The following is a 24,770-nucleotide window of genomic DNA, read 5'->3' on the forward strand; positions in this document are numbered from 1 at the left end:
GCAATTTCCCTGTCCCTTTGTGTTTATCTAGTTTCTCTGCTTTGGATTTCTTTGAGTAGAAGTTTGGCCATATTAAATAGGTTCCCCAAAATATAGGATCAGTTTTATGTAGAGCCTTATGTAATTGGTAATTAAGATATTATGATAAAATCTCAGTTTATGAAAATTCTTAAGTTACACAGTGTTTTCCATACTGAGTTGGGACTCACTAGTGAGTCAATTCAGTGAAAACAGCATTTAAAAAATGAAATAGAAGAGAGAAGGAAATATTAGAGTATATCTCACACAATAGGGATAAATACTACTTTATGAAACTTTTGTTTCAGTTAAATATGTGTGTGAACTGGGTTAAGATAAAAAATGTGTGTATGTGTGTGTTTATGGATTGTATTAAAAAAAGTTTGAAGCCTTTGGGTTAGGATATCCTAGACTTTTCATGTAATTAACACTGTTTCTCTTCCATTTTATTTTTATTTTTTGGAGGGCATTGAGGTATTATTCAGCATGGAGTATTTAAATCAAGCTGTATCATATACAAACAGGCAACATACAAAAGCAAATTTTGTTGCTGTGTAATATAAACATGTAGGGATGAGATTTGTATCTTTTTATGAAGAAATATGATTTTCTGATAATGTTATGATTAAGAGTATATATATTTTTTATTATAGGAGTCACACCCCATGGAATTATGTGGTAAATGATCTTCTTGGCACAGAAGAGAATTAAAGAATGATGGTAAGTGATCAAGCTACCTTAAAGGTAAACTTTAGTTTTTTGGCCTCCCTCTTTTCTTCCTTCCTTCTATTTTTCATTAATTTAGAGACAGGGTCTTTCTCTGTTGCCTAGGCTGGAGTGCAGTGGCGCCATCATAGCTCACTGTAACCTCCAACTTGTGGGCTCAAGTAATCCTCCCACCTCAGCCTCCCTAGTAGCTGGAACTATAGGCGTGTGCCACCATTTCTGGCTAATTTTTTAAAATTTTTATTAAGAGACAGGGTTTTACTCTGTTGCCCAGGCTGGAGTGCAGTGGTGCACTGCAACCTTGACCTCTTGGGCTCAAGCAGTCCTCTTGCCTCAGCCTCCGAAGTAGCTGGGACTATAGGCATGTGCCACCATGCCCGGCTAATTAAAAAAAGTTTTTTGTAGAGATAGGGTCTTGCTATATTGCCCAGGTCTTGAACTCCTGTCCTTAAGCTATCCTCCTGCCTCGGCCTCTCAAAGTGCTTGGGTTATAGGTGTGAGCCACTGCGCCTGGCCTTCGTTTATTTTTGAATATATTTGTTTCATACAAGATACTCTATGGAGCACATTGTTGTAAAGCCCAGTAATAAAAAGAACAGCTATTCACCTTTAGAGCCCAGGAATCCTTACTGCTTCCCAGGTTTCTCCTTAACACTTAATGGTACCTAGAACTGGAATACAAATGGAAGCCAGAGTTTTAAATGTCGTAATATTAAATGGTTACGAAATAGTCTCTGCCAACAGCCTGATTTGCTTTCCTTCTTAGGACCTGGACAGCTCTTAAAGGAGTCACGGTCTTTCTGAGCCATGCAGGATGGAAATTGGACCAGGGTAGTTCCTGAATCTGGGATGGAGACTGATGTAGTGAAAATCCCTAGAGAGCCAGGGCAAACAGGTTCCTGTTTCCCACACTTTACTCTTCTAACTCAAGATTTTCAGGCAACTCTAAGTATCTTCTTAAACTGTTCAAACTGAAGAGGGAATGTAGTTATATGGGAAACCCAATCTGCCTAGACACATCCTTTGGGATATTTGGAGTGGCCAGTCTTAAAAATAGTAGATATTCTTCCTTTGGTTTTCCCAGCACAGAGGCTGTGATTTGTCCCCTTCCTTTGCCTCCCCTCATTGTCAGCCTGGAGAAACAGTTCAGTTTATGAGTCTCTCTGCCCTAATTCTTGTTCACTCAATTAGTTACTGATTATCTTCGGGTTTTGGTGTTTTTGCTAGGTACCATCCTTCTGAAGTGTGGGGCTTAGGAAAGAGGCCCCTCTTCTGGGTGTAAGGGCAGGAGAACATCTATCTATGTGTTCTTTTCTTATCTCATCCCTCCCCACTCTATACTCCCCCTCAGTTCTAAGGTTTTGATTTTTCATGTCTGTCATTTAGGGTCATTTGCCTTCTGCCTGCTATATCCTGAGCATTTCCTACAATGGGGGCGGGGCGTGGATCTTTTGGTCATAAACTCTGCTTTGTTTGTCAGAAAATGTCTTTTTTTTTTTTCTACACTAATTTTGAAAGATGGTCTTGCTGGGCATAGAAGTCTAGCTTGACAGATTTTCTTTTTCCCTCTCAGTATCTTTAAAAAAATTATTCCACTGTCTTTAGCTTTTTTTTGATTATTACATATATCTTTTTTAAAAAATTTAATTTTATTTTAATATTATATACAACATTTACATGGTTCAAAATTCAAACTATAGAGCAGTATTCATTTAGAGAAATTTAACTTTCTTCTTTCATACCAGAAAATTTCCTTTAGGATTTCTTTTAGTGCAATTAATTCGGTAACAAATTTTCCTAGAGTTTGGGTGTCTGAGAATATTTTTATTTTGCCTTCATTTTTGTAGGATATTTTGCCAGGTAAATAATCTAGATTTGCAGGCAGTCATTTTCTTTCAATATTTTAAAGATATTCCACTATTTATTGGTGTTTATCATTTCTGTTGGAAAATCAGCTGAGAGTTTTATTGTCACTCCTTTAAAGGTAATGAATTTCTATCCCTTCTGTACGTTCTTAAGATTTTCTGTTTGTTTCAGGTTTTCATCAGTTTTTCTATGATGTGCTTAAGTGTGATTTTCTTTGTATTTATCTTGCTTGGGGGTTTGTAGGGCTTCTGGGAGAATTTGGCTAATATCTTTAGTCAGTTTTAAAGCCATTTCCTTTCAAATATTTTTTCTGTCTCTCTGTTCTTTTCTTCAAGGTTGCCAATTATACCTTTTTGGACTTTTTCACTGTGTCCCATATATGTCTTATTTTCTATTTTGTGTATTTCTTATTTTCTTCTGTACTTTCATGCAGATGTTTTCTACTGTTATATTTTCCAGTTCACTAATCCTTTCTTCCTCTGTGTCTAATATTTATTGAGCTCATAACTTCAGTAATATTTTATCTCTTCTAGAATATCCATAAGAATAAGAATCTCATTTTTTTGTTTTTGCCTTTTATTTTTAATTTTTAAAATATGAATTTTTAATGAAAAATGCATTTTATAGCTTTTAAGGCTAATATCTCCTTGGATTTGGTGATTAATCCCTAATCCCCATCTCCATCCTATCTTCCCCCATCCCCCCTATGTTGTCAGTGTTTGTTTTGATTGTCTTTATTTTTTGTTAGTTTTTAAATGGATATTTTCACATATTTCTATGTGGCAGTTATTTACTTTTAGCACTTTGAAGGTATTATTTTATTGACTTCTTACATTGATTATTTCTGATAGGAAATCACTTGTCAGTTTTATTGTTACTGCTGTGAAGGTACTTGGGACTACGTGTAAGGTTTTCTTTTTTGGTTATCAGTAGTTTTTACCCTAATATGTCTAGTATTTGTCTTTTTATTTTACCTTATTTAAAATTTTTTTTTCTAAAAAATTTAAAATTTTGAAAAATGTAAAAATTTTATTCATAGTGCCTCTTGATTGTGTGGTATAATCTCCTTTTGTTAGCTTTGGAACGTTTTTAGCCTTTATATGCTCTACTCTCATTTTTATTTTTCTTTTTATGAGGCTTCAGTTTTTGCTCCTGTGTTTGACCTTTTATTTCTTATACCGTTTGTATTCTTTTCTATTTTTTATTTTCTGTTTTCCTTCTGGATATTTTAATCTAATCTAATTTACCGATTTCTTATTAAACTCATTCATTGAGTTTTTAATTCAGTTTTTTTATTTTTTCTTTTCCAATTTTATGATTTCTATTTGATTCTTTTTAGCTTTCTAGTTCTGCAGAAAATTTTAATCTTTTCATTTTCTAGGTCATATTAGAGTTACCTTAAAATCTTTGATAATGCTATTATTTTGATCATGTGTGAGTATAGACCTATTTTCTATAATTTTTCTTTGTTTTTAGTAATTTGACTTGTTTTCTAGTAAGCCTGGTAATTTTTGATTGAGTGTAGGACCTTAATGTGAATAATTGAACAGATAATTTGATGCCTAAACTGATAATATCTTCCCTAGAAGATTTACCTTTGTTTCTGGCAGATGGCTAGGGGTACCAGCAGTTGCAGTTTATTCTAATCCAATCAGGGACTGCGAGAATTCAAAATTGGCTCCATTGTTTGTTAGGGCTAATCTATTTCTGGTTCACCCTGACTCCTGGGATGACGCTTTTCTGGGTCCTCACCTAAAGCCTGGGCTGCCATTGGACAAATTTTGTCTCCATACTTTTTTGTCTGTCAAATTTTGCACAGCTTCTCTGCCTTGGGTGCCTCTCTTGGAATTTTCAGGTGTATTTCAGGGAAAAGCAGCCCTGATTGTTGGAGTCACCTCTCTAGGTTTTTGTTTTTCCCCAATCTTGGCCCTGTAATTGGTTACTTCTTCCAATTTTTTCTGGTGCTCCTAAAATATTAAAACAAATTTTTGTTCAGCTTTTAAAATTTTTCTCAGTTGGATGGTTGGTCTGAATTACCTAGTCCTTCATAATCAGAAGGGGAACCAACAGATTAGAAGTGTATTTCCTGTTCACTTAATAGTACAGTGCAGGTATTCAGCATGTGACCTGCTTTGTGATTCTGGGAACAAATCTACTTCCATCTTCTGATTCCATCAATCTATAGAGAGTGTTGTGCTTGCTGGATCCTCTGCATCTGGCCAGCAAGTGGGGGAAATGGGAGAGAGAGAGCATAGATGATGATACAGGAGACTTTAAAAATTTTTTTTAAATAAGCCCATTTTCCCCTATAATTTAGTCACCTGCAAGAAGACTGAGAAGTGTTGTCTAGCTTTGTGACAGGAGAAAAAGTGGTTTTGGTGTACATATGGTAGTCTTTGTCAAAGAGGCTGTTCTAGTAATTTAGACTTCAGATGATGATGGCTCAGACTAGGGTGGTGTTAGTGAATTTATGTTTTTGGGGTATATTTAGGAGGTAGAATTGGTGAGATACAATGTATTATTTAGAGTGTAGGCTAGTTAGCTGTAATAGAGACTCTACGGCCGGGCGCAGTGGCTCACTGCCTGTAATCCTAGCACTCTGGGAGGCCGAGGCGGGCAGATTGTTTGAGCTCGGGAGTTCAAGACCAGCCTGAGCAAGAGTGAGACCCCATCTCTACTAAAAATAGAAAATAAATTATACAGACAACTAAAAACATACATATATAGAAAAAAATTAGCCGGGCATGGTGGTACATGCCTGTAGTCCCAGCTACTCAGGAGGCTGAGGCAGGAGGATTGCTCGAGCCCAGGAGTTTGAGGTTGCTGTGAGCTAGGCTGACGCCACGGCACTCTAGCCCGGGCAACAGAGTGAGACTCTGTCTCAAAAAAAAAAAAAAAATAATAGAGACTCTAAAGCAGAGTGGCTCATATAAGATAGAAGTTAATTTTTTCCCCATTATAATAGTTTAGCCAGCCTTAGTTCATCTATGGTTTTAAGGTGTAAAATATCAGTGAGAACTGACAAGGTTATCATAAATTACTGAACAGGATTCTAGCTCATCATTCTGTAATGTTAGGGAAATTGTACCAGTTACATGATTTCTCAGATAAGTTTCATGGTTTATAAAAAATATATACAAATGTTACCATTTTAGAATTTTAATGTATTCACTGATCGGTAATCTTGTCTTCACACTTCCCAAAATATGAAGGGCTTTAGTAGTGGAAATGTAAGAAGAAGGTTCTTTATTGAATTATCCAGAAAGCTGAGAAAACATTTAAAAAAAGATATGGGAATTTCATTTTATGGGCAAGCAGTAGTATTATATGAATGGATTTTGAAGAACTTATGTAAAGGAGAAAGTTTTATAGAGGCACAAACAAAAATTTAGTAAATAATACTTATAACCATTTCAAGCTTCTGGAAAAAGTTGTTAAAAAAGAAGTTATTTAGATTTTTTTTTTTTTAACCTAAGAGAGAGAACTTTCTTTTCCTAATCTGAGAGCAAGTCTTAAAATATCTAGCCTCTTTGGTGAACATTCTGAACACTTGCTTTCTTAGATTATATATTGTAAGATTTGAACGTAAAAAAAAACTTTCACTCAAGACTGACCTTTATGCTTTGAATTGAAACATGAAGTATTTGAACAAGCCTCTGTAAAATCTCCATACAGCACTAGATGGCACACTGTGACTTTGGATGTAAATACACATATTTTGTTGAAGACTCCTATAAGAAAAGAATTTATGTAAAGGTAGTATTTGAAAAAGATATCTATAATGTTATGAAGTATCTCAGAATCATATGTTGCATTTTGAACCCTGATACTTAGATTAAAATACTTAAAGCTATTTTTTTTTAGTTATTACTGACATTTTTGTAAGAATTAGATTACTAAAAATGATTGAACTTATAGGTTTTTACTGAAAGGAGTCCATTCAGCATACATTACAGAAAGCATCTGTGCTTTAAAACAAAAAATGTTTTTCGGTCGAATGTTGTAGTAATATGAGTAGTTATAATGTTTTTGCATATAAAGTATTAGAACTAAGAATAAAAACAAAAGTCTTGAGCTGGTGGCTGTTTCTTTGAATATGTGTCTGTGTACATTTACTAAGTACAAAAGAACTAACTTGATAAAATTTATGGTAGAACCGAAATCTTTATAGAAGTAAAGAATAGATTTGAAGTTATCTAGCATTACTACAATTTTGCTATCTTGCGATTATCCATTTTAGTTCTTGGAAACTCATTACTTTATGAAGACTCCGGATTTTCTATGATTGCATAAGGGAATTATCTCAAATAGAGCTGAAGTAGGCTATTTATTTAAACGTGTTCATTTGGTCTGGGAGAAATAGTGACACTCTTGGTTGAAACAATGCTTAAGTAACCTAAATGGTAGATGTCAATGTAAGTCAGAATTGACTAATACTGACTGGGAGATGTGCTTAAGCTAAAGGAAGAGGTTTTATGGTGTTATATTAATTGGAAAGTATTGGAATGAATAGAGAAGAGATGATTCAAGAATTTTGCAAATTTAGAGGGCACTGATTGGAGCTAGGATGGTGGTCACAGACTAATGAGTTTCAGTGAAAGCTTAATTAGTCAGGTAAGTAGATGCCACGTGGATATCCCAGGTTAAAGTCAGAGGAATGAAGAAATGTAAGTACAGGTGTTTATGTTAAAGTTAGAAGTTCCTGAACAGACCAATATCAAATACTGAAATTGAAACAGCAATAAAAAACCTTCCTAAAAAGAAAAGTCCTGGACCAGATGGTTTCACACCTGAATTTTACCAGACCTACAGAGAAGAACTGGTGGCTATCCTGCAGAAATTATTCCACAGCATAGAGAAGTAAGAAATCTTCCCCAACACATTTTATGAAGCCAACATCTGAAGCCAAAACCTGGAAAGGATGCAAGAAAAAAAGAAAACTACAGGCCAATATCCCTTATAAATATAGATGGAAAAATTCTCAACAAAATCCTAGCAAACCAAATTCAGGTGCTTATCAAAAAAATAATCCATCACGACCAAGTGGGCTTCATCCCAGAGATAGAGGGATGGTTCAACATACGCAATTCTAGAAATGTAATTCACCAGATAAATAGAAGCCAAAACAAAGATCATGTGATCCTCTCAATAGATGCAGGAAAAGCATTCGACAAAAATCAGTAGCCTTGTATGATAAGAACGCTTAACAAAATAGGCATAGACAGGCCACATCTAAAAATGGTGCAAGCCATATATGACAAACTGACAGCCAACATCATACTGAATGGGGAAAAATTGAAAGCATTCCCACTTAGAACTGGAACCAGACAAGGTTGGCCTTTATCACCACTGCTATTCAACATAGTGCTGGAAGTCCTAGCCAGAGAAATGAGACAAGAGAAGCAAATCAAGGGCATCCAAATGGGGACAAAAGAGGTCAAACTATCGCTCCTTCCTGACGATATGATCTTATATCTAGAAACCCCCAAAGAGTCTGCCGTGAGACTACTGGAATTAATAAACAAATTTAGCAAAGTCTCAGGTTACAAAATCAATGTGCAGAAATTAGTAGCATTCCTATATGCCAACAACAGTCAAACTGAGAACCAAATCAAAGACTCAATACCTTTCACAATAGCAACAAAGAAAATAAAATACCTAGGATTATATTTAACTAAGGAGGTAAAAGACCTCTACAGGGAGAACTCCAAAACACTGAGGAAGGAAACAACAGAGGACATGGACAGGTGGAAAACCATACCATGTTCGTGGGTTGGCAGAATCAACATTTTTTTTTTTTTTTTTTTTTTTACACAGAGTTTCACTTCTTGCCTGGGCTAGAGTGCTGTGGCATCAGCCTAGCTCACAGCAACCTCAAACGCCTGGGCTCAAGCGTTCCTCCTGCCTTAGCCTCCCAAGTAGCTGGGACTACAGGCATGCGCCATCATGCCTGGCTAATTTTTTCTATTTTTTTAGTTATTTGGCTAATTTCTTTCTCTTTTTAGTAGAGACAGAGTCTCACTTTTGCTCAGGCTGGTCTCGAACTCCTGAGCTCAAGCAATCCTCCTGCCTCGGCCTCCCAGAGTGCTAGGATTACAGGCATAAAAGCGACCGCGCCCGGCCAACATGGTTAAAATGTCTATGCTACCCAAAGTGATCTACAGATTCAATGCAATCCCTATTAAAATACGAACATCATTTTTCACAGATCTAGAAAAATAATTCTATGCTTCGTGTGGAACCAGAGAAGACCCCGTATAGCAAAAGCAATCTTAAGCAAAAAGAACAAATTGGGAGGTATAAATTTACCAGACTTCAAGCTATACTGTTAGAGCTGGTTCCCCTCGGCCCTGGGAACAGAAAGACAGAGTCACTGAGGCTGCAAAAAGGCAAAGGAGTTTTATTGACTAGCTCGAGCTAGGGTCCAAGCCCCGAGCACCAAGGCAGTGGTCTCTTTCATGGGCAGGGACCCCACACAGCAGGGGTGCATGTCTTTTATACTCTTTGCTGGAGCCCACTGCAGATAAGAGATTCCCCCCTCCCAGGGATCCAGGAACATACGCATACTCCCTGCACAAGCTGTTCATGCGCTGATTATGCCTTGGCCTTGGTCTCCTTATCAGGAAGTTACTTGCGGTTGTTTTTTTACATTGGAGCATGTTTTTAGCTCTTATTGTAACCAAGCGTTAAGCAAGCAAGCCTTGTTTACAGAAGCGAAATTTGGCTGTTAGCTAAAAGCAAAAACAAGTCACCATCACATAAACTAAAATATTGTTTTAGTTCTGCTCTACATTTCCCCCCTTTTTCTTGTCCCTACGAGCACTCTTGCTCGTGCATGGGGTCTCTTATTCTATTAGCCTTCTATGTCTTTTATTTCTAAGCCCTGGTACTGCTGTCGCAAGACCAGTAATTGCACGGCGCTGACTCGTTCTTTGACAAAGTCAACCAGCTTATTTAAAACACACGGTCCAAATGTGAGAATGAGCAAGAGCACAATCAAAGGTCCCAACAAGGTGGAGAGCAAAGTAGTCAGCCAAGGGGAGCTATTGAACCATGACTCAAACCATCCTTCTCTCTGTTCACGCTCCCGTTTTTGCTTTGCCAGTCCTTCCCTGACTTTAGCCATTGTTTCTCTTACCACCCCAGTATGGTCTGCGTAGAAGCAGCATTCTTCTCCCAGGGCTGCACATAGCCCCCCTTGTTGGAGGAATACTAGGTCTAGTCCCCTCTGGTTCTGCAGCACTGCCTCAGACAGTGAGGTCAGTGATTTTTCTAAATGGGAGATGGATTCTTCGATCCTGGCTATATCTTCATCGATGGCAGCTCTTAGACTATTGAACCCTCTGTGTTGTATCACTAAGGAGGAGATGCCTGTCCCTGCTTCTATTGCGCCCAGGCCAAAAAGGGTGGCTAAGGTCATTGCTGTAAAGGGCTCTCTCTTTTTTCTAGTTAACCCGGCGCCTTCTGAGCCTTTTGCCCATGCATCATATAATACATTTTCTTGGTGGTAAATAACCTTAGGGAATACTAACACCATGATGCAGAATTCCTCTGACTCATTAAAGACGGACAGGCTAAGGCATGGAGTGAGGCCTGTTTTAGAACAAACCAACCATCCATTGAGTGCTGGAATTACCCATTTTGTTCCTTCAGTCCGGTTTGCAGATGGGTGGATTTTGGCACAAAACTGTGCATGGCCAGGAGGCACCCTTCCTACGCAGGTTCCGCTTCCAGAGACTGTTTGTAGTGTTAGTCCTGGGACTTTACGATCCCATGCGCATGACCCAGGGGCCTCCTCTTTCGTAAGGTTGAAGGGGGCCTCTATTCCTATTGCCTCATAGTAAGGGGGTCTGATATCATAGCATAGCCAACAAGCTTCTGTGGCATTGGGGTCAGAATGATTTAACGCCTCATATGCCGCTATCAGCATTTTCCACAAGGGATCTTTTGATTTTATTGTTCCAGGGGTAACTTGCACCTCTATCTTTGACACTGGGGTTGAAGGCATGTGAGAGGTGACAGTTGGATGTGGGCTATCTTGTTTCTTTTTCAATACCTTCAGAATGTCAGATCCAGTTCCCCCTAACACTAGATTGGGCCCTAGAGCGCCCGAAATGGGAGAAACCCTTAATTTAAATTGTATTATAATGCCTTGCCCCCCCCCAACTGCGATTGTAGAGAGTCAATCCCCAGTATAATCCCGAAACCCACCGTCTGTCCTTTCCTTCATCTGTGAACCTTACTCGTATCAAGTTACAATCAGGGGCATACCTGGTTCGTGAACATGGCCGGACATAAGACATTTCGATGAATAGCGGTTGGACCTGCCATTTCCACTCTCCGTCATTGGTGGTCACACACCTCCAGGCTGCACAGTAGAGGGACTCGACCCCTCCACACACACGTCTTAGTTCCCCCGTTCTAAATCCTGGACATGCAAAGAATCCATTTCGGCTCAACTCTATTCGGGCCTGATGTTGGGTATATTGATATTCATAACCCAATCCCTGCTGTTTAGGGTCATACTGTACATTATCCATGCCCGGCAATTGTTCTAAGTTGAAATACAGGTCCGGCCACCAAGTGTTTAGTGGCGCCATTCCTGAAGTTGTATTATAAGCTTCATGAGTTTCTAAATTAGTGATTTCCCAGGTAAGGTTATAAGGCATGTGGGGGTTAGAATTAGTCATTGCTTTTCTCATAAGGGTTATGAATACAACAGTCACCACAAGCATTTTCAGTCCGTGTGTTTTTCTTATTGGTCCTGCTGCGGTCCGGTTGTCACGCGAGACAGTCCGGTCTTCAGTGGATTTTCTGGATCCGCGGAGGCTCTCCACTGAACTTGCTGCTGCTCCTGCTCATCCTCGCTGGCAGGTCTCACGTGTGAGTGGTGTATCCAGGTTGCCACTCCGTCAACATTTAGGGCAGTGGGGGTAACAAGAATAATCTGAAAAGGTCCCTTCCACCGGGGCTCCAGGGTTTTGTTATTATGCCTTTTTACCCATACCCAATCTCCCGGCTGGTAGGGGTGCCCGGTATCCTCTCTCCTCCGCTGCTGGGTTGTCTGATAAAAAGCTCTGAGCGCAGGCCAAATCTGGCCCTGAACTCGCTGCAGAGCCTGTACAGCCTGTAGCACCTCTCTTGGGGCTTCAGGCGCAGCCCCGGAAGTTATTTTTGGCACTACTGGTGGAGGAGCACCGTACACAATCTCAAAGGGAGTTAGGCCTAAATGATAGGGAGTGTTCCGGGCTCCAAACAGGGCGAAGGGAAGGAGGGTCACCCAGTCTCCGCCAGTCTGTAGGACCAATTCAGTCAAAGTCTCCTTTAGGGTTCTGTTCATTTTTTCTACCTGCCCTGAGCTCTGGGGATTATATGCACAATGTAATTTCCAATCTGTCCCCAGCGCCCGGGCTAGTCCCTGACTAACTTGACTTGTGAAGGCTGGTCCATTGTCAGACCCTATGCTCTCTGGCAGCCCATACCTGGGAACTATTTCTTCTAATATTTTCTTTGCCACTATTAAAGCAGTTTCTCCTTTAGTAGGAAAGGCCTCTACCCACCCTGAGAAGGTATCTACCATGACCAGTATTTGTACCCATATTTCCCTGGTCTTACCTCTGTAAAATCTATTTCCCAAAACAACCCTGGTTGCCTCCCCCATTCCCTGGTACCTGTATGGGTCCCTCTGACCTTCTCTGGCTGCATAACCTGGCAGACACGGCAGTTTTTGACAATGTCCTCTGTCGTCTTTTCTTGTGATTTGAATCTGAGTCGTGCCGTGGCCAGCAGCTGTAGCATCTTCTTTTTGCCAAGATGCATTGTCTGGTGCAAGTGCCCTAGTAGGTGATTCCCTAAGGTCTCAGGTGATGTTCACCAGGCGATGTTCTCCATCTTGGAACCAGCCGTCCTTGTTTGGTGTCACCTGCAGCTTTTCTGTGGCCCACCTTAAGTCCGTGCTGGAATAGTCCAGTTGGGGGGGGCATCTTCCGCATCCCAGGGGGCGGCAAGCTCAGATGCAAAACATCGGTTAGTACCGGTCCCTCCGCAGCCCTTCTTGCCTCAGCGTCCATGGTCCAGTTGCCCCTGGCCTCAAGGGAGTCCCCCCTCTGGTGCCCCGGGGCATGGACTACAGCCACTGCCTTGGGTAACAGGATGGCTTCTAGTAGTTGGAGTATCTCTGGCTTGTGCTTAATCTCTTTGCCTTCAGCTGTAACGAAGTCCCTCTCTCTATAGAGGGCTCCGTGTATGTGCACTGTCCCGAAGGCATAGCCGCTGTCAGTATACACCGTCAGCCTCTTCCCCTGGGCCCGGCGAAGGGCCTTTGTCAATGCGACCAGTTCAGCCTTCTGAGCCGAGGTCCCCTGTGGAAGGCACGTGGCCCAGATAAGCCTGCCTTGCTCATCTACTATGGCCGCCCCTGCATACCTGTGTCCGTCCCGGACGAAGCTGCTCCCATCCGTGAACCAGGTCAGGTCGCTGTTTGCGAGGGGGTGGTCTTGCAGGTCACTCCAGGCCATCTGGGTCTTGGCCAAGATCTCAAGGCAGCTATGTTCAGGCGTTGCTGGCTCAGGATCCGGCAGAAGCGTAGCTGGGTTCAGGATGGCAGGAGTCCGGAACTTGATGCGAGGGGCGTCCAATAGAAGTCCCTGGTAGTGAGTCAGCCTCGCGTTTGTGATCCATTGTCCTGGCGGCTGTTTCAGGATCCCCTCTATGGCGTGAGGGGTGGTAATGTGCAGACGCTGGCCCAGGGTGAGCTTGTCGGCATCTTTGACCAGCAAAGCGGTAGCTGCAGTGATGCGCAGGCACGCTGGCCATCCTGCTGCTACCAGATCCAGCTTTTTGGACAGGTACGTTACCGGCTGCCTCCAAGGTCCTAGTGTTTGCATGAGCACCCCCTTAGCTATTCCCTTTCTCTCATCTACAAACAGGTGGAACTCCTTTGTGAGGTCAGGGAGCGCTAGGGCCAGGGCCTCTAACATAGCTGTTTTCAGAGCCCGGAAGGCGTCCTCCATTTGCATAGTCCATTTCCATGCCTGTCCTGATTTACATCCTTCATATAAGGGTCGAGCTTTTTCTGCAAAACCCGGGATCCAGAGATGGCAATGCCCCACTGACCCCAGGAACTCCCGTACCTCTTGACATGAGGTCGGAGTGGGTATCCCCAACACAGTTTGTTTCTTTGCCGCAGTCAGCCATCTCTGACCTCCTTTTATTTTATATCCTAGGTATGTGACTTCTTCCTTGCAAATCTGGGCCTTTTTAGCACTGGCCCGGTATCCCCGCTCGCCTAGCACCCGAAGCAGGTCCTTAGTGCCCTCTAAGCAGGTTTGTGGGGTTGGGGCAGCTAGTAGCAGATCATCTACATACTGCAGCAAAGTCACTTTTGGGTGGTTGGCACGGTATTCACCCTAATCATCGTGAAGGGCTTCGTTGAACAAGGTGGGTGAGTTCTTAAACCCTTGAGGCAGCCTTGTCCATGTCAGCTGCCCCTGAATTCCCCTCTCCTCATCTTGCCATTCAAAGGCAAATATTTCCTGGCTGCGCGGGGCTACTGCCAAACTGAAGAAAGCATCCTTTAAATCCAGGACAGTGTACCAGGTTTGTGTCGGGGGAAGGGAGCTTAGCAGGGTATAGGGGTTGGGAACTGTAGGGTGGATGTGTAGGACCCGCGTGTTGACCTCCCTGAGGTCCTGCACCGGCCGATAATCTTTCCCACCCGGTTTCCTCACTGGCAACCACGGAGTGTTCCAAGCTGACTGGCACCTTTGGAGGATTCCAGCATCTAGAAGCCTTCGAATGTGGGGCATTATGCCTGTCTTGGCCTCTTGGGGCATAGGATATTGCCTGACCCGGGCTGGTTCAGCTCCTGGTTTCAGTTCAATATAGAGAGGCGGCCGATGCTTTGCCCATCCTGCTCCCCCTGTCTCAGCCCAGCCTTCAGGAAATTCATGAAGCCAGTAGCTCATTTCCCCTTCCTGATTGATCTTCATGGGCTGATACAGTCGGTACTCATCTGCCTGAGCCAAGGTCAGGATTTGAATAACCCGGGGGCTACTGATAAGATTGCCTTTATTATCAGTTATTATTATTCCTTCTTCTTCAAAGTAGATACGGGCCTTTAATTTTGTGAGTATGTCCCTTTCTAATAATGGGGTGGGGCATTCTGGAATGACCATAAAAGCATGACTCACTTGCCCCAAGCTTAAATCTAACTTTCGTTGAGTGGTCCATTGGTACGGCTTAGTTCCAGTTGCCCCCTGTACCCAGCTAGTCTTATTGGATAGTTTTCCAGTAGTTTTGGTAATCACCGAGTATTCTGCCCCCATGTCCACCAGGAAGCTAACTGGGTTCCCCTCCACTTGCAGAGTTACCCTGGGCTCGGGGAGGGGCACCGAACCCCATCTCCCCTATTTGTCTTCATCCTGCCCCAGCACCATAACCTTTCCAGAGGGTCCAACCCCATGTCCCTCCTTTTTGGGGCAGATCCTAGCCCAATGCCCATGCCCTTTGCAGTATGCACACTGATCCTTGCCTAGCCTCTCCCTCCGTGGAGGCCGTCCTCTGCCATCTGCCCCTAACTGTCCGCTTCCCATGGCTGCAAGTACGATCTTAGCCATCTCCTTATTTGCCTTACGCGCCTGACCCGCCTAGAACTTCCTATCTTCTTGTCTCATTCTTTCTAACTTCTCTTCCGGCGTCTCCCTATTGTTACAGACTTTTTCTGCCACTTCCAGCAGGTCTCTCAGAGTTTTCTCACCTAACTTCTCTATTTTCTGCACCTTACGCCTAATGTCAGGGGCTGCCTGGTTAACAAAAGCCATCATTACTGCCGCCTTGTTCTCTTCTGCAGTGGGATCTATGGGAGTGTACTGTCTGAAAGCCTCCATAATCCTCTCTAGATATGCTGCTGGACTCTCCTCGAGCCCCTGCCGAACATCCCCTACCTTAGCCAAATTGGTCGGCTTCCGTGCCGCCGCCCGGAGACCGGCCATCAGAGTCTGGCGGTAGACCTGGAGACGCTCCCTACCTTCAGCCTCATTGTAGTCCCAGGGTGGCCGTTCAAGGGAAAAGGTCTGGTCGATGACCCGAGGGTTGATGGTAGGCCTGCCGTCCTCTCCAGGGACTAACTTTCGTGCCTCTCCCTGGATTTGCTCCCTCTCCTCTGTGGTAAAAAGAACCTTAAGCAACTGTTGGCAGTCATCCCATGTGGGCTGATGAGTGAAAAGGACAGAATCTAAAAGGTTAATCAAATCTCTAGGATTATCAGAGTAATTTGCATTTTGCGATTTCCAATTGTAAAGATTGCTAGTGGAAAAGGGCCAGTACTGATATGCTTGTTCCCCATCCACTCCTGGGGGTCCCACAGCCCTCAAGGGAAGTGCCCTTACGGGCTCAAGATCTAGGGTTTGCCCAGTCCATTGCCTAGTTCCAAACGCCGGCCCCCTCGTCGGAGGTCCCACATTCTCCTGAGCCACGGGAGCCGCAGGAGCCACAGGGGCCGCCTGAGCCTTTCCAGGATTGTAAGGTGGGGGTGTATGCCATTGTAGGTCTATTAAATCTGGATATAAATTGGAGTCAGGCAACACAGGTGGGCCCTTGGACTGAGACTTCGGTCCCCCACCTTTGTTGTTTACCTCTTTGGTGACTAAGGCTTGTGTCTTTTTCTTTGATACTGGCAGGAGAGCCTTCAACCATGGTGGTGGATCTTGGACTAAGTCCTGCCAGACTATAATATAGGGGACTTGGTCCAGATGGCTGTGGGGGCCGAAGATTATGCCTTTAGTTTTCTCAATAAGCTCAGCATCAAATGTTCCCTTCCCGTGGCCATTCTACCCAGAAGGTCGGCCACTCTGCCTCACACAAGGTGATAAATTTCTTTTTCTTTGCATCTAAGGAAAGGCTGTATGCCCTTTCCCTAACACTTTTAAAACAATCAATGAGGATAGACAGAGGCATTGTCTGAGTCTGACCCATTCTCACAAAGGGGGCCGAGGGGAAGGGGTTCTTTCAGGTGTCCGCCTGGCTGCGTCCCTCACGGGAACTTAGGCGCGTCTTGGCTAAGGTGTACCCGTATAAAGCCCGGGCCTGGTCACTCCTTTTCAGGGGAGTGAATCACCGTTATGCCGTACGACGCCGCCACAGAAACGCAGGTTAGGACCCACTCAGATTCCGTAGCCACAGCCGTGGAACCTCATACAATCATTCTCCATTCATTCCATCAGACAAACAGACTTTTACCTCTTTAAAAAGGGGGATCGATCCGGAACCACGCTAGGAGTCCTACTACGATCCAGTAGAAGAATGTAAATGCACACTTCTGTGGGTGACCCCAAGACGGGGGTGTTACAGTGTATAGACTGACGCCAAACACCAGGGCTAGTTAACAGAGAAGGAAGAGCTGCACCCAGAAAACTGTACCTTCAGAGACCAGGGGCGTCATGGAAGCGAAATGAAAAACACAGACGAGGCGACAAACCAATGAGACAAAGTAACGACAACGGGGAACAAACAGAGAAGTGACAGACAACAAGGAATTTTGTCGACTACCGTTTGGATTCCTCGTCAAATGGATCACTTTCTGCCGAGTAGCCTCGGACCTGCGAAAGTTACCAGCTGGGGTGACGGACGTCTCCTGTCACTCCGGACCGGTCCGGCACATCCGCCTAGGTCTCTTGCCAGCCACCGTATGGATTCCACGTCGTAAGGATTTTCTGAGCTCCTGAGCTGTATGGATTCCACGTCGTATGGAGGTCCAACTCCTCCTCAGGCCTGGATTCTGTTCCGGAGGTTTTGGGATCCCGGACGAGCCCCCAAAATGTTAGAGCCGGTTCCCCTCGGCCCTGGGAACAGAAAGACAGAGTCACTGAGGCTGCAAAAAGGCAAAGGAGTTTTATTGACTAGCTCGAGCTAGGGTCCAAGCCCCGAGCACCAACTCAGTGGTCTCTTTCATGGGCAGGGACCCCACACAACGGGGGTGCATGTCTTTTATACTCTTTGCTGGAGCCCACTGCAGATAAGAGATTCCCCCCACCCCCAGGGATCCAGGAACATACGCATACTCCCTGCACAAGCTGTTCACGCGCTGATTATGCCTTGGCCTTGGTCTCCTTATCAGGAAGTTACTTGCAGTTGTTTTTTTTACATTGGAGCATGTTTTTAGCTCTTATTGTAACCAAGCGTTAAGCAAGTAAGCCTTGTTTACAGAAGTGAAATTTGGCTATTAGCTAAAAGCAAAAACAAGTCACCATCACATAAACTAAAATATTGTTTTAGCTCTTCCCTACAATACTACAAGGCTATAGTAACTAAAACAGCATGGTACTGGTACAAGAACAGAGACGTACACCAATGGAATAAAACTGAGAACCCAGATATAAAACCATCCTCATATAGCCATCTGATCTTTGGCAAAGCAGACAAAAACATACACTGGGGAAAAGAATCCTTCAATAAATGGGTGCTGGGAAAACTGGATAGCCACATGTAGAAGACTGAAACAGGATCTGCATCTTTCACCTCTCACAAAAATCAACTCACGGTAGATAACAGATTTAAACCTAAGGCGTGAAACTATAAGAACTCTAGAAGAAAATGTTGGAAAAACTCTTGTAAACATTGGCCTAGGCAAAGAATTTTTGAAGAAGACCCTAAAGGCAATCATAGCAACAACAAAAATAAATAAATGGGACCTGATCAAATTAAAAGCTTCTGCACAGCCAAGAAAACTAGCACAAGAGCAAACAGACAACCTACAGAATGGGAGAAAATGTTTGCATGTTACACATCCGATAAAGGGCTGATGACTAGAATCTATTTAGAACTTAGGAAAATCAAGAAAAAATCAAACAGCCCTATCAAAAAGTGGGCAAAGGACATGAACAGAAACTTTTCAAAAGAAGATAAACTAACGGCTAAGAAACATATGAAAAAATGCTCAACATCTCTAATCATCAGGGAAATGCAAATCAAAACCACAATGAGATATCATTTATCTCCAGTGAGAATGGCCTTTATCAAAAAGTCCCAAAATAATAAATGTTGGCATGAATGCAGAGATACAGGAACTCTCCTACACTGCTGGTGGGACTGCAAACTAGTACAACCCCTGTGGAAAGCAATATGGAGATACCTCAAAGAGCTACAAGTAGAACTACCATTTGATCCAGCAATCCCATTACTGGGCATCTACTCAAAAGAACAAAAGACATTCTATAAAAAAGACATTTGCACTCAAATGTTTATAGCGGCACAATTCACAATTGCAAAGATGTGGAAACAACCCAAGTGTCCATCAATACATGAGTGGATTAATAAAATGTGTTATATGTATACCATAGAGTACTACTCAGCCATAAAAAACAATGGTGATATAGCACCTTTTGTATTATCCTGGATAGATATTAACCCATTCTAGTAAGTGAAGTATCCCAAGATTGGAAATACAAGCACCACATATACTCACCATCAAATTGATATTAACTGATCAACACTTAAGTGTATATATAGTAATAACATTCATTGGGTGTCAGGCAGATGGGAGAGGGGAGGAAGGGAATGAGTATATTCACACCTAATGGGTGCAGTGCGCACCGTCTGGGGGATGGACACGCTTGAAGTTCTGATTTGGGTCAGGCAAGGGCAATATATGTAACTTAAACATTTGTACCCCTATGATATGCTGAGATAAAAAAAAATTTTTTAAAAGGTAAAAACCAGAAAAAAAAAATAAAATAAAACAATTGGCTTAAGTTGCAAAAAAAAAAAAAAAAGTTAGAAGTTCTGGAGACAAAATTTTGGGTTAGCTTCTCATTAGGGTAGGAGAGAGCAGTCTTTGTTTTCCTAGTGGTTTTGATTGGTTGGTTAGTTCATTGATTTGTGTATGGAAACCTAATTCCTGTCACTCATGGATTTAGCACCTATGATTATTCTCACTTTCCCAACATGACACAATTTCTTTCTCTACTGTATCATTCTGATCAGCATGAAAATATGATACACTGTCACTCATCTTAAAAATCCCTTCTGTTCATTTCTTTCTTTCTTCTCCTTTATGACAAAACTCAAAATAAGTTTTTTTTTAATACTCACTGTCTCCGTTTTCTTAGCATTTTCTTTTGAACCCTTTCTGGTCAGGATTTTGACCCTACTATTCCACTGAGTAGGCAATAAGTTATTGATTTATTAGAGTTTATGATTATTAGACTTCACCACTTCTTGGACAATGCAAGGCTGTCAGTTTTATTGCTGCTCCTTTAAAGGTAATGATTTTTTTTCCTTCTGTATGCTCTTAAGATTTTTCTCCTTGTTTCAGATTATCATCAGTATTTCTGTGACTTGCTTAGTTCTAGTTTTCTTTGTATTTATCCTGTTAGGAGTTTGGAGAGCTTCTGGGAAAACTGGACTTTATCTTTTATCAACTTTATTTTATACTGTTAAAGGCATTAGTGGGGCAGTTGGTGAAATTTTGCTGTAATTTAGATAGTAATTCTGTACCAGTGATAATTTCCTGCTTTTGATAGTTGTAGCATAGTTATATAGGAGAGTATCTTTGCTTATAGGAAATACACATTGAAGTATTCACTGGCAAGAGGTATCATAACTGCAATTTATTCTCAGATGTTTCAGGAAGAAAACGTGAGTGTATTTTAGGTATTCTTTGTGCTAATTTGTAACTTTTCTGTAATTTGAATTTATTTCTAAATAAAAAGTAATATGTATTTATTTACCTCATAATTAGCTTCTTACCACACAGCCACCCCTATTTGTGTACATACTGACTGTGGATGCTTCACATAAAATGGCAGAATTGAGTAGCTGTCACAGAGACTGTATGGCTTGCAAAACCTAAAATAAAATATATTATCTGGTCCTTTGTAGAAAAAGTTTGCTGACCCCTGCTCTAGAGTGTGCTGTAGTGACTTTTTCTTTCTCCTGTAGTCATACTACTCAAGTTCTTTCATTTGAGAATAATGTGTTGCTTTTTCTTCACATATTCCCCAAATAAACAAGCAATTAAAATCAACCAGTAGGTGGAGAGAACCCAAAACAGAAAGCAGTAATTACATATTCCAGGGTGAGGATGAGAACTAATTTAATGCTTTTCACAAACAGTACTTAGTGTAAGTCTAAAGACAAGAACTGTAGAGAAATGCTGTAATCTAGTAAGTAAATGTGTTTCTCACAGGGATATGGCTTAGCAATTTCTAAACCACTTTATGTATGCGTAAGAATTTAACAAATAAGTAAACATATTATAGGTAATGAGAGCTGGGTTTCTTACTGTTGGAGAAAGAAGCTTCACATAAGGAAAGGGGAAGGCTAAAATGAACCCTGTGGTGTATGATTGAAATCAGAGGTATCAGTATAAATTTGTGTTTTTTTAATATCTCTATACAAATAGATCCAGATGTGCGTATTGTGGATTAAAGTGCACACATAGAGTTCCTATTACCTCATTCTGTGAGTTGATTAGGTGGTTCTTGTGATGTGCTATCGGCTGGGGTGCTGCTGTAGTAGCAGTTATCTGGGGGCTCAGCTGGGCTGGAATGTCCAAAATGGCTCACGCACACAGTGGGCAGAGGATGCTGTCTGTCAGGTGGGGCTGTCAGTCAGAATGCTGCCTATATGTGATCTCTCTACTTGTGGCTTGGGCTTCTCATGACATGACAGCCGGATTTTAAGAGTGACTGTCCCAAGAAACCCAGGTGGGGGCTGCAAATCTTCCTGTGACTGAGTCTGAAAAGTTGTGCCTTGTTCCTTCCACCTCATTTTATTGGTCAAAAAGCAAGTCACATAGCCAAATTCAAGGGAAGTGGATTAAACAAGGGCATGAACTCCAGCAGATGTGGTTTACTGGGGGGAAGGCAAACATCTTTGGAGACTGGCTGTCATACTGGTTAATAAATGTATTATTTTTTGCTCTTAGATGTTTAGTTCATTTCTTTAGATTATCTCTTTGAGGATAAGTACAATACCTTATATTTCTTTATGTTCTCCTCAGTGTCTTACACAGTGCTTTACACATACTATTTAATAAATTGCTTAGCAAATGTATTGTTGCCTTAGGATTCCAGGAATGCTGAAAGCCTAGGCTGGCAAGAACTAGAAGAGGGCATGAAAGCACCCAATGATTGGACTTGGATTTTGGGCTGGGCCTAGTGGTGAACTTGTTTCAGAAAGTGGCATATTGTCCACATGGAGTTAAGGGTTAAGTAAGGAAGCTGCATCCTCATGCTCATATGGGTGCTTTAGGACCCCTTTCTTCTCATAGATACTTGGCTTATAAAAACACGCTATTTTCATATAGCGTTTATTAGTGGGAAAGCAATTTCCTTTATTTTACTGGACTTGGCTTGCAACTGACCCAGGGTCTTTGTGGGACTGAACCTGTTTAGTCTAGTGTTATTTTCAACACTAGCTTGGTGGGGCTAGAGCAGGCAAAAAATTACACACATTGTATATAGTAATTTGAGTTTTAAAATTTGCAATTTAAATGTCTGTTACAGGAATTATCTAAATCCCAATAACTTGGAGGTAAAATTGTGCAACTAACCAAGAGAAAATTTACTTGAGTGCTATCTTTAGGGAATGAAAACAGGATTTTTCCAGAACATTTTATGCTACAGAGAACTTTCAGTGGAAATATATAACATGTCTGTAAAAAATGACCTGTTTTACACTTGGGCCTGTTGCTAATGTAAGGAAGAGGTGGTGCTGATAGATGTTTGTGCTCTTTAGTATGCCTTTTCAAACCTTACATTGTATTTATTCTTAAAATAATTTGTTTATTGTTAAAGTTGTAAAATTTATTCTTTTTAGACTTAAAAAAGACTTATGGCTTTCTTTTCTCTGTTTAACCATTTTTTAAATCCCAAATTAGTTTTAAGTGTTTCCTTTCTGAGAAAAAGTGAGAAATAATGACTTTGTCAAATACATTCTGTATGTCAACTAATCAAATATCTAATAATCTAATAAATATTCTCTTTTCCATACATAGGCTTCATTCCAGCGCTCCAATAGTCATGACAAAGTAAGGAGAATAGTTGCAGAGGAAGGTCGTACTGCAAGAAACCTAATAGCTTGGAGTGTTCCACTAGAAAGCAAAGATGATGATGGTATGTATTAAAAAAGTTAGTTTAATATTCCTGTTGTAAATTAGAAGGATATATTTAGTCCTAAATATTAATAGTAGATAGACTAAAAACTGTTTACAATTAGAAGTCTTGGGCAAATTAGTGTATATTAAATAATTTTTATTTCTTTGTTTATACACAAATGGTTTTATAAAAGTTAGTTTTGCTATTTCAGATAGTAATGAAATTGGGTTTGCTATGTTATTATGACTGGCACATTAGTTTTTTTTAAGTTGTAAGAGATTTAGATATTTTTCTTTTAGTTCTTGTAAAAATAAAAAAATAGGTTTTAAAAATTCATTCTATTTGCTATGATTAGGTATAATTAAATGTAATGTTTTAGAAAATAAAAGATACTTCTTTAGTTCTCATTATTGTTATTTGAACTAGGAAAAAAATATCTTCTCTCTTAAGTCCTCTTCCTTTAATGACTAAGGGCAGTATGAGGCCATTGTTTCTGGAGGTATAGAAGATTGGATGGGGATATGGAAGATTGGATATGGATACACAAAACAGGAGGTTGGAGTGTGCTAACTTAGACTTCACTTTGAAATTTTCCGAGAGCTTGTGGAGTATTCCTCACAATTGGGTTTGTCCAATATCTTTTTATGGTTAGATTCAAGTATGTATTTTTGGTAGGAATTCTATAGAAATGAGGTTGTATCCTTTTCAGTGTATCACAGGTGGCTCATGATATCTATTTATCTCATTATTAGTGATGTTAACTTTAATCATTTGGTAAGGTGGTGTCTGCCAAGTTTCTCTACTGTAAAGTAACCAATGTTTTTCTCTGTAATATGAGTAATTTGTGTTAAGATAGTTTGAGGCTGTATAGATATTGTTTCTATTGAAACAGTCCACCCACAACTTTTAGCTTCCATTGATAATTCTTGGCTTATCATTACTCTAGTGGTTGCAAAATGGTGATTTGCTAACTCCATCATTCCTTCCACACTTAATAATTGACCTTCTAATATAGTAAAGAGCCTTCCCTTCTCCCCTTTACTTTTATGTATGTATATATATATTTATAAATTTAAATTTATGTGGACTCATGACTTCTTATGGTATTTGAAGGATTATTATAATCCATTACTCTATTTTTATGCTTAAGTTGTTCTAGATTTGTCTAAATGGGAGACCCTTTCTTTAAGTTGGCTCCTATTTCCTTTGGACATGTTCTTATCATTCTTTGAGAACATCCTCATACAACAAGATGTTTCAAGCTAAACAAGAATTCACTAATGTTTTTTTTTTAAATTTATTTTATATTTACATTTAATTTTATTTAAAATTTTGTTTTTTAATATTTATTTTATATTTTTTACAATTAGATCTCTGATCCATTTGTAATTTATTCTTACATATAGTGTGCAGCATGGATCTAATTTTATCTTTTTCCTTACAGCTAGCAAGTTGTCCCAGCATCACTATTGTAAAGTCTATTTTTGCCTCAGTTATTTGAGATTCCACCTTTTCTGTAGATTGAATTTCCATATGGGCTTATATTCTATTCCACTAGCCTGTTTATCTAATTCATGTGTGAGTACCACACTATTTTAATTTTAGAGACATTTTAGTATTTTAAAATATCTGCTTGAACGAATCCTCCCCTGAAGCTTTTTTTCTTAGTCTTTGTAGCTATTTTTAAAGAGGAGTTATTTTGAATCACAAAGTCTGTCAAATAGAGGGAGAAATTGAATTTATCTTTTGAAATTCAGCTGCTTACTATTTATTTCTTTGATAGAAATACTTATCAACATTCTTTACTACAAATGTAAAAACAAAAATATTTTATGGTTACTGTGAATTATAAATATTTTTATACAAACTTTTATTTTCCCATTTTCCATGGGTTATTCACAACACAAAATAGTCCAAAGGTGTTTTTATTAACATCATTTCTATTCAAAAAACATAAAAGGAAAGAAAATACAATAAATCACGCATCTATACATAACCTGATTTTTCATAGTACATAAATAATTGACCAGAACAATTTTAAAGCTTTATATGTGCTTATTGCAA

General features: G+C 40.6%; 1 protein-coding gene across 5 annotated transcripts in view; it reads left to right on the forward strand.

Moving 5' to 3' along the window:
- The window catches only part of SCAPER (S-phase cyclin A associated protein in the ER), a 439,517-nt gene that overhangs the window by 15,368 nt on the left and 399,379 nt on the right, over positions 1-24,770 (forward strand). For 3 of the 5 annotated variants that reach the window (XM_045541833.1, XM_045541866.1, XM_045541842.1), the window contains exons 2-3: positions 672-762; positions 22,607-22,724. In XM_045541833.1, the coding sequence (XP_045397789.1) occupies positions 733-762; positions 22,607-22,724 (148 nt within the window). In that variant the 5' untranslated portion in view covers positions 672-732. The remainder of the gene's footprint in view (positions 1-671; positions 763-22,606; positions 22,725-24,770) is intronic. The other 2 variants (XM_045541852.1, XM_045541860.1) reach the window with 1 other exon arrangement.

Source organism: Lemur catta, chromosome 1 (assembly GCF_020740605.2).
Source record: "Lemur catta isolate mLemCat1 chromosome 1, mLemCat1.pri, whole genome shotgun sequence".
NCBI classification, from domain to species: domain Eukaryota; kingdom Metazoa; phylum Chordata; class Mammalia; order Primates; family Lemuridae; genus Lemur; species Lemur catta.